At 41.0% G+C, this 11,006-nt stretch overlaps 1 protein-coding gene across 1 annotated transcript in view; it reads left to right on the plus strand.

The window, feature by feature from the left end:
- Positions 1-7,716, plus strand: part of TLCD5 (TLC domain containing 5) — a 44,629-nt gene extending 36,913 nt beyond the window's left edge. The window contains exons 2-3 of the mRNA XM_044081155.1: positions 2,018-2,217; positions 6,687-7,716. Of these exons, the coding sequence (XP_043937090.1) occupies positions 2,022-2,217; positions 6,687-7,225 (735 nt within the window). The 5' untranslated portion in view covers positions 2,018-2,021 and the 3' untranslated portion in view covers positions 7,226-7,716. The remainder of the gene's footprint in view (positions 1-2,017; positions 2,218-6,686) is intronic.
- Positions 7,717-11,006: the final 3,290 nt, after the last annotated feature.

Consider the following 11,006-nt stretch of genomic DNA (forward strand, 5'->3'; position numbering starts at 1 on the left):
GGCCATAACTTCAGCCAAAAGAGTATCGGAATTGCAAGCTCTTTGTGTCAAACCACCATATTTGGTCTTTCACCAAGATAGAGTTTACCTCAGGATCAATCCGTCCTTCCTACCTAAGGTATCTTCAGAAGCGAACATTAATCAATCTATCAATCTCCCAGTGTTTTTCCCCAACTTTCAAAACAAAGGAGAGTACAAGCTGCATTTCTTAGATGTACACAGACGGCTACGTTTTTATATTCATAGAACTGCTGATCATAGGCAATCCGATCAGTTGTTTATCTCCTTTGCCAAAAGTAATTTCGGTAAGCCAGTTTCTAAAGTTTCTCTCTCTCGATGGATTTTGAGTTGTATTCTCTTAGCATATCAGAGCTCGGGAAGGCCTGCACCTCAAGGAGTCCATGCTCATTCTACTAGGGCCGTTGCCACATTGGTGGCCTTTCAAGCTAGGGTTCCTTTGGATGACATTTGTTCTGCAGCCACTTGGGCTTCATCTCACACCTTTATCAGCCACTATAAAATAGATGTTGTCTCCCGAGGTAGGGCGTCCTTTGGCTCTGCGGTGCTCCGGAATATCCTTCCATGAAGGCCACCCAAGATTTAGGTAGCTGGGGACTCTGTCCCAAAGGTTGCTGACAAATGAAGTTCCTACTTCAGATTAAGAAGTTATGTACTCACCATAATGTTCCATCTGAGTAGGTATCTTCATTTGTCTGCAACCATCCCCCCATCCTTCCCCCTGACCAAAATGATCATTCTTGAGGTTCTTAGCATCTATTCCCTTTGGGACACTTTTATCAGCTGTGCTATGGGGCAAACTTGATCTGAGGTCAGTCAGGGTGTGCAGGGGATTATGGGTAAAGGGAGGAGCTAGGAGCTCAGATCTGTGCTGCGGTAGAAGTTGCCGGCTCGGATCCGAGATCGGATCCGTATCCCAAAGGTTGCTGACAAATGAAGATACCTACTCAGATGAACGTTATGGTGAGTACATAACTTCTTATTCTCAAAAACTCAGCACAAGTATAAGTATATGCCATGTTATGCTCTTGTATTTAGTAAGGCAGTGTGTGTGTGTCAAAACAGTGGTATACATGACTGGAGAACGTCTGTGACTTTACTTAGGCATGTATCTGTTCAGCAGAGATGTGGTGTTCCTGTAAGTGTATGTATTTTGGCTTGCCCATTTTCTTGAGGAGCTTAATATAAACTCAGAAGTGCTTAGACTAGTGAAGTCTGAATCCACACGCCAAGGATACACTGGGCCCAGCTGATGCTGGTGGTGGACAGGTCTAGGCTGCATTAATGGCAATTTATGTATACAGGTTTGTTAGAGGCAAATGGTGCCGTATGTATCACTTCAGTGTGTTGTAACTATGTTTGTGTTCTCAAGCACAAATAAGATTGAAGGACAAGAAGAGACAAGATGTAACCAGGTGTGGGTGTACACATGTGAGCAGTGCACTTTATGTCTGGTCAGGTTCATAGTGGCTAGAACATCTGATGATACTATCTCTTTCTAATACATTAGTTGCAACTGCATTAATCCCTATCCATGCTGAATCATGAAACAGGAATGACTTTGCTGTTTCTGTTCTTTGTAAGAGGCAAATGGCAGGACAACATTTCATGTTGTTCCCTTTCCCCTGAGGTCATAATTTCCAATCTCTGCTAGGTTATTATGGGCTTGAATGTGTAACACACTATAATTCACGAGACCATACATTAGTATTTACCCATAATTACTGCTAGATCAGTTCCGGTTAGCAGACTGCATGACTTCACTGGGTTATAGATTTCATTCAGCAGTATAGCTAAGCAAAATATTGTGCCCTGCAATAAAAATAATTATTGATGCATATCTCTGTCTTTTTGTTTTCTTACTTTATGTAAAACAGTAACCAAGCAGTAAACAAACATTATCTCCAACACTTTTTTAGCAGATATGCTGTATCTTCTATGTCTGTTGCTGTTTTAGTTTGGTTCAAACATCTCAGTGTTTGTATGATGCATTTTGCAGTGTGATGAGCTGGCTGGTGCTGCAGGCCATTTGCAGTGTCATTGGTTGGTATTCTCTCTACGCTACATTATGTCAGCTGAACAGAACGCATGGGTATGAATGGAACTGCAGGCTGGTGACCCTAACACATGGGATCCTCATCATTTGTCTCTCTGCATATGTCGGCTTTATTGATGGACCATGGCCCTTTACCCATCCAGGTGAGCTATACAGAAGCATTAGCATTTGTTTCTCATTGGAAGTAAATTATCAAGTATACAATATATTGATAACAAAAATAAGAAAATAATTACTTTTAAGTGTTCCGGAGGCAAGATGAGGGCATAAGCAAGAAAAAATAAGCTGGATCTTCAGTTCAGTGGTGCAAGAGTTACAACAAGGTTTCTATGAAGAAACATCATGGTATGTCAAAGCATTCTGACATAGGGAGGAAATGAGACATGGCAATATCTGCAGGTATCTGTGTTCTGAGCAAGGAATGGAATATAATACTGCTGTAAATGAAGAGGCTTGTAGGGCAAGCCATTAAAACTGTGGGAGGGGAAAGTAAGAGGGACATGTGAACATACTGTAGTACTGAAACAGTAGTGAATATCTGGAATAGAATAATAGCAGTGTGGTGGGAGTGCATGAGATAAAAAATGTCTGTTTATTAGTTTTGTAGTCATATTTCTGTTTTGTTCCTATTGAACACAGTTTAATCCCCATCTGTCAGAATGACCTCATGTTTGTTTCCTGTTTGGAAATGAAAAATAAGACCACGTGTAATGCTATATTCTTCATTTTCCCAGGTTTGTCTCCAGAAGACAAAAAAGGTGAGACATACATAGGGTAAGAAGACTGTGCATCACAGTGAATATTACTAAAGGTCGGCAGTATCTTGATTTGGAAGCAGTGTATTGTAGACTGTTTGTATGTTAACATACAGACAGTCTTAACCAAACTACAGGTGAGAATACTGTCAGTTTTAGAACAAACTAAAGAGAGCAGTAGTGACACTGAAGGTGTTTTCCTGTGCCTAGTTATTCAAAGAATGGTGCCTGGCAAATGTACATTGTATCATTTTAGCTAACATTTCCATTGAAGGCCAGAGAAAAAAGCTTAAACACAAAATAATTTACATGCTGCACAGCCTCAGCTGCACAAACAATACTGCAGTACTGGGGTGACCCCCAGTTTCACCAACATCTGTTCCTGGTAATACCTCTCGTGTGGACTGGCCTTGACAGTATTGGAAGGGATTAGGAAGCTAATCTGAATACAGATGGACCTTTAATCCTGTTCTTACTCCCTGGGTGAAGCGTCTTTGGCAGGGTGGTAAGAGGACTGGAAAACAAATCTGATGGATGAAGGAGAGAGGTTATGTTGCCTGTAAAACCATAATGATATTATACGTTCATTTTGGTATCCTAATCTGGCCCCAATATGCTGGTTTCACTTGGGAACATAAAATGGCTCTGGGAGACACTCATGTGGTGACATGTTCCATATCTGCCTTGCCCAAATGTGTGATTTAACTATCATGGCTCTGGTACTTCCAGCAATGTTGTTGTGTGCCTAGCTGACAATACTTAACACAGCACAACATCCTGCCCCCAAAGAGAAATGAAAATACATATACCTTAGACTTCTGCAATGATGCCTGATTTAAATACTGTATTCTCAAGTCAACATACTTAGGTAGGGGTTCTAATCTCACTGTGGTCAACTGGTGTGAGAGTATAACTGTGTATCAATCAGCAGTACAAACCTTATAATTTATCGTCCATCCATGTGCCATCTCCAACAGCATGCCCAAGTTGCAAATTGAACTTGGGTCACCTCAGTCATAGTTAGGGCTTGCTACATTAACAGACAGGGTTTAAAATTTGACATTTGTCAGAGCATTTGGCCAATTACATTTAGAGAAACATAATCAGTAGGCATGATACAAATACATTTAAACTCTGAATAAGAGTTTGTTTTATATACAGATGGAAAACAGCATCTGTTTTCATTCCAGATAGCATTACTCTGTTCACACTTACAGAAACACATTTATAGAAACATACTGAGTAGAGATAATACAACTCTTTGAGTTTTTGATGTGATTTTGCATGCAGATATTAAAACCAGTATTGCTTTGCACAAGTAGCATAGATTGCACGACAATGGAAGAAGTATCCTCTAAAACAGTTCAGTAATATAAACAAATGTAAGCCTAGGAATTCAGAGGAACCACTGAGGTGAACTTAAGTGATACCTTTATCACAAGTACATTTCTGATGTACTGTGGCACCTTTCATGTAAAATGAAGTATGCTGAACTGATGACCATCAAGACAGTTGTTTTATGCCATATTAAGAAAAATAATAAAAACATTTAGCCCATCAAAAGCAAGTGAATGATGCGGCTAGTTCTATGTAACAATCTCTTTCCTTCCCTTCATCAGTTTCAAGCACCCCTAAAACCTTCTGTAGCTGTACAGTCCATGCCTCATCCCAGCAATGGATTCCAGGGACCTACCACCAATTCCAAACTACAATGTTTCCTGATTCTAAGTCTTCTTCCACTTCAGTTACCATTTGTGACCCACGTCCCTCATTCTTTCCTCTTCAGTTCTATAACAGCCACATGTCCCTAAAGATGTGACATGCCCACATTATATTTAATATGCTTACTTCTTTTATCTAGCATGTATATGCTCTGAGCCTTTTCTCATATTCAGTGTTTCCCTTTCCATTGCTGTCATGATCATTTCCTTTTACATTCTCTCAATGGTCTTTAGAAATGAACGCAGTAATCCAACTGCAGCCTTGAGTGTACCCTATGTAATGGATGATATACCTAGAGATTCTACTACTAACAAAGCATCCCACACTCTTTTAGAATTTGCCATGATCCTATAGCAATGCACAGCATGATTCAACCTTGGAAATATTAAAACATGTTAAACCATGCCACAGTCTACTTCCTTAGGCAGGGTGTTTCACTTAGCCTCTGCAAGTTTTCTTTGCAGCTCCCTGTCTAGGAATGATTGTAATGTATTGGAGGACTCCTCTAGAAATATAACCATAAATATATATATATATATATATATATATATATATATATATATATATATATATATATTTATAATATAGCACATGCATTGGAGCTCTTTTGCTGTATTTTTCTATAACAATTTCTTAAAATTAGATCAGGTTTGATTGAAAGAACCTTCTAGCTATGAAACCATAATGGCTGGTATCCTGGAGATTATGGTTTTCTATGAAAGCAGACAGCCTTTCCACAAGGATTTACGTTGTAATTTCATATGAGCATGGGAAACACTTAACAAATCATATAAGCAACTATGTATTTTGGGGTTTAACACTGTCAGTATTAGTACGGACTGTCCTCTCTTTTCACTGGTGTAACTTGCAGTTGCTACTGTATCTCATTTTTACTTATATATTGGTTTACTTATATATTGGTTTACTTATATGTTGAGTAACCTGCACTTGTACATAATTAAATTGTTTGTATCTATTTCTAAGAAGTAGATACTGCAGAAAATTAAATTTAGCTTGTTGGTTAGTATATTGCTACTAAATAAAAATCCCAGTAAAGTGTCAAGAATCTCATTTCACACCAATAAAAAGTGATACTGAGACAGGGTAATCTCTACAAACTATTTATTACAGCACAAAAGCAGTGAGTCAACTCACTTGGAATGTCATTGGACAAAAAAAATAAAATTCACATATATTTTACAACAAGCCACAATGTGACTTCATATGAAATCATAAAAAAAATTCCAATATTAGAACAGAAATGTTAAAATTAAACATTCACTAAAAGAGAAGTGCAGGGTAACAAGGAGAGAGAGCCTTAGGAACCCTCTGGGAGAGCTAAGATGGGCAAGGTTATGTCTGCAAACACTATAAGAGTTCATGGTTCAAGGTCAGATGCCATGCTGCATTATCACTACCTGTTCATTGAGTCTGATGAAGACTTAGTCCTGCATTATTAACTGTATTCCAGTAAAGAGAAGATCCTACAGTGGCTACAGGATAGTTATTTGACCATCTGTTATGCCTTCACCCACTATGATGTCCTTCTAGGGTTGTTCATGGCAAGAGCAGCAACAAAAAATATGGTGAAACCAGAAAATGACCCAAACAGTGCATTCAGAAGATGTAACCTAGTACTACAGTGTACTTTTTTATGGAGTAGGGAGAGCTGAACTCAGGGAAGATGCCATATTCCTTTGTTGTAGTGGCTGTAGGGGACATCTGGGTTGTATACCATATTATCATCTTTTATTTTGTGAACTTTGCACATTTTCCAAAAATGGGATTCCTCTAGCTCTGTTTCATTTTATAAATATCTTCCAGAGACTATCAAAGAAGACAGTCATTAGTTGTACACATGAGGAGGTCAAGAGGTACAACACATCAAGAATAACTGTACTGACCTAAAAAAGGAGCATACTGTAAAGGTGAAACACAATAGCAGTGCTGAGGGCAACTGTGCTGTTGGACCCTGTAGGCCAGTGAAAGGGCCAAACAGTGCTGATTTAAAATTCTGTGGGGCTGGAATATAGTTTTACATAACGAATACCATTTGTAAATGTTAGACCTGAGAAAAGAGCTCTCTGTTCTGTGTCATTTTAATATTAAATACCTCTTTTTCTTTCTCTTTTCAGGTAGCCCTAACACCAGCCTACAGGTGCAGGTATTGTGTTTGAGCCTTGGATATTTTATCTTTGACATGTGCTGGTGTGTTTACTTCCAGACAGAGGGTGCAGTAATGCTGGCTCATCATATGCTGAGTACCCTGGGAATTATCATGGCCTTAGCATTGGGAGAATCGGCCACAGAAGTTAATGCAGTTATATTTGGCAGTGAAATAACTAATCCGATACTGCAAGCCCGCTGGTTCCTTCGAGAAATAGGCCAGTACCGCACCCTTGCAGGAGACATGGTAGACTTCTTTTTTGTAGTTCTGTACACAGGAGTGCGGATTGGAGTTGGTGCATGGCTTCTGTACTGTGAGCTTATGTCCCCTAAGCCACTCTGGATTGTGAAGTTTGGAGGAGTGGCTATGTATGTGGTCTCTTGGCTCTTTATGATCAAAATTATAAAATTTACTTGGAGAAGGAGCAGAGAGAAGTATCAAATGTGGAAAAAAAGGTCAACTTTTGTCCAAGACTCTGTTACTAATGGGCACCTAAAAGTGCAGTAGCATTACTTAGCTCATGAAGTACACACAAATGACTGTACTCAACATACAGCTAAGCCTGTAACCTCACAACTAAAACTGTAGCAGTGTTAAACGGATTCAGTAAAAAAAAGTCTGAAGTCTAATGCATAATAAACTGTATGTCACAGTATGGCTTTAGGACAAAAGCAAATTAATGGGTTACACACACACACACACACACACACACACACACACACACACACACACACACACACACACACACACACTCCTTAAATTACCAAAATATATTAGGTAGAAGGCATTTAGGGTTTCACATGTATGTAATGCACCACTGACATCAGTGCACTTACCTGTCTCTAAATATCCATTAATATTCATCTTCAGTTCCCAATACATCAAGTACTAGTCTTTACTTGACTTTTTTTTTACAGAAAAGGGGATCCAGTGTCTGTCAGCCTGGGATGGCATGCTCAACAAGCCGCATTGCTTCGCAAGAGATGGCTTGCACCTGTCACCCCTAGGCTTTCGAATACTGGCCAAGACTCTTACTGCCTCCATAGTGCCTTTTTTAGGCAAGGCTCAAAAGTCAAACCCACCTCCATAAACAGCACAATTAACAAAACAGTGAGGGTTATGCTACTCAACGCCAGGAGTTTAAATCTCAAAATGCACACGCTCGAAGCACTCCTCCATATGGAGAATGTCAACATCTGTGCAGTAACTGAAACCTGGTTCAAGGCTCCAGAGAGCACCCCAGCACTACCGAGCTACAACTCATACCACACGTTTTGGCCACAGAACACGGACTGAAACACAAAAGGAGGGGGTGTATCCATATTCATTAAGGATACCTGCACCTCCAGGTTAGTGGTGCAGCATGATACCTCTGAGATCATCCATATGCAACTAACATTGGGCAAATCTGCAATGCAAATTGTGGCCTGCTATAGATCACCCTCCATGACCCATGACCACCACTCCACCTTTCTGGAGACACTGGAAAATGTGAAGGTCCTACCAAACACCATAATATTGGGTGATTTCAATTACCCTACCATTCACTGGGAAAACTACTCGAGTACAAACTCCCATACCCAGCACTTCCTGGAATTCATCAACTCAAACACCCTGGATCAGCTGGTAAACTCCCCTACCAGAGGTAAAAACATATTGGACCTGGTCATCACCAACATGGGCGACAGGTGTTCCACACCGGAGGTCAACCCGTCACTGGTTAGATCAGACCATAAACTAATCACTCTAGATGTCCACACCCCACCACCACCCCCAACTAAGGAAACCATAGTAAACAACTTTTCTAAAGCAAACTTCACCTTACTTAAGACAGAGGTGCTAAGTTTCACAGCCCCCATGCTAAAGGATAATGCTGCCCAAGATGCAGAAACCTTTACAGATGCACTCTATGAGCACCTACAAGGATGCATGGATCATGTCATCCCTAGCAAAACCAAGACTCACTCCTCTAAGAGAAGGAAACCAGTTTGGTGGACCCCTGCCATAAACAGGCTGTACAATAGAAGGAGAAAACTAGTTCAGAAAAAAAGCAAATCCCAAGAAGGAAAGACATCCCTGATCAGTATCAGTAAGAAACTAAGGTCCCTCATGAAATCATCCAAGGCTAACTTTGAAAGAAAAATAGCCAAGGATTCAAAAGATAACCACAAAGCCCTCTTTAGCTATGTTAAGAATCTAAGTGGCAACTCACAGATATGCACTGAATAGTGCAAAATAGCACAAAATATACTGAACCTACTGATATTGCCAACATCCTGGCAGATAGATTCAGTGCAAACCACCCCCCTCTCACCCCCAAAAGGGTCCACAACAATACCAGAAAAGTGTAGTGTCCCAAAAATCACAGACACACAGGTGAAAACAGCCCTTTCAAAAGCCAAAAACACAGTGTCAATGGGACCAGATGATGTCCCAGGCTGCGTCTTGCATGAACTACAGAACGAACTAACCCTCCACCTAAACACGCTGTTCAACCTCAGCCTCTCCACAGGCTACGTGCCCATAGAATGGTGCACAGCAACGGCTATTCCTCTCCACAAAGGAGGGGCCACAACTGACCCTGGTAACTATCACCCCATAAGCCTGACTAGCCTGGTCTTGAAGGCTATGGAGCGTACCATCATAGAACTCATTAACAAAGACATTGGCAACCTTCAAACACTTGACCCGACCCAATTCGGCTTTGTTAAGGGCAGATCATGCCTAATAAACCTGGTTGACTTCTTCAAGACAGTCACCAAGGCCATAGACGAAGGAAAGGTGGATCACACAGCCTACCTTGACCTCACCAAGGCTTTTGACACCATTCCCCACCTGGGTATTACAAAATAAACTCACCAGCCTGAACATAAACCTCTACATCACGAGATGGGTTGCCAACTGGCTTACAGACAGAACTCACACGGTAAGAATAGCAGGCTCCAGGTCCGACTCTAAACCAGTCACAAGTGGTGTCCTGCAAGGCTCGGTCCTGGGACCCCTATTGTTTAGCATATACCTTCTCAGAAGTACAGGCAAACACAGGAGGACTATGGCTAACCAAGTTCGCTGATGACTGCAAACTGGGAGCCATAATTGACTCTCCAGCTGACACGGACATCCTCCAAAAGGTCCTTACTGAGAATGACACCTGGTGTCAAAGTCATGGCCTCAAGCTAAATGCCAAAAATGCATAGTCATCCTGTTTGGGAAAAACAAAACACCCATGAATTACCACATAGGTGGCAGCCCCCTTAATCCAGAAGAGGTAATAAGAGATCTGGGGACCCGCGTAGATAGTAATCTCTCATTTGACAAATCATATTGCCAAAGTAGTTAGGAAATCCTTCTATGTGGCCCATCTAATTACTAAAGGGTTTGCATCTAGAAATAAAGAGGTTATAGTGCCCCTCTACTCATCACTCATTAGACCCATCATAGAGTACAATGCCCCATTTGGGATGTACCTCACAAGATACTTCCAACAGCTGGAAAGACCACAAAAGTACCGCACCAAGAGGATTACTGGCCTCAAACATATGTCCTATGCAGACCGACTGAAAAAACTCCGGCTGTACTCAGTGGCATATTGCTTACTCAGAGGTGATCTCTGCCTGACTTACAAAGCCATGTCCAACTCAGAATTGATGGACATGCTCCACCTAAAGAAATCCAAGTCACTGCGAGCCATGCGCTCTAGTGAGCTAAACCTCACCACAGCTATAAATAGAACAGGCTGGAGGGATAGATTCCTGTCACAGAGACTCCCCATGCTTTGGAACAAAATTCCAAACTACATTAGGCAGAGCCCCTCACTAAGGCTCTTCAAGAGAAACCTTGACGAGTGGATGGGTAACAGAAAATACACCCCTGGGATCACTTCATTGGCTGTGCTTGACAGAGGATCAGTTAATTAATCCATGGGGCAGCAAAAGCTGACACACTCTGGCTAGGCTTATAAATGCCCTCAGGCAGATAGCCTAGTACCTACCTATGAACCTATGAACTATGAAGCAGGAAAGTGCAATGTTGGAGTTATCTCTGTACACAACTGTGATTTGTTTCATTGCATGTGATAATTTGTCCTTAATACTACATTACTCAGCAAAAATGGCCATAAATAATAGTAATATTTTGCAGTCAGAAAGTCCTCTTAAGGAAAGACTGAGGACCATCATGTTTTCCCAGTTTTCTGCTGCATGCACATTTCCATGTATTAATATACTCTTGTCTCGTTCATTCTGTAGAGAGAGTCCAGTATTTACAGTGCTAATATACTACAGGGGGT

The sequence above is a fragment of the Protopterus annectens genome, chromosome 8.part0, assembly GCF_019279795.1.
Source record: "Protopterus annectens isolate FY-2018-M chromosome 8.part0, PAN1.0, whole genome shotgun sequence".
NCBI classification, from domain to species: Eukaryota; Metazoa; Chordata; order Ceratodontiformes; family Protopteridae; genus Protopterus; species Protopterus annectens.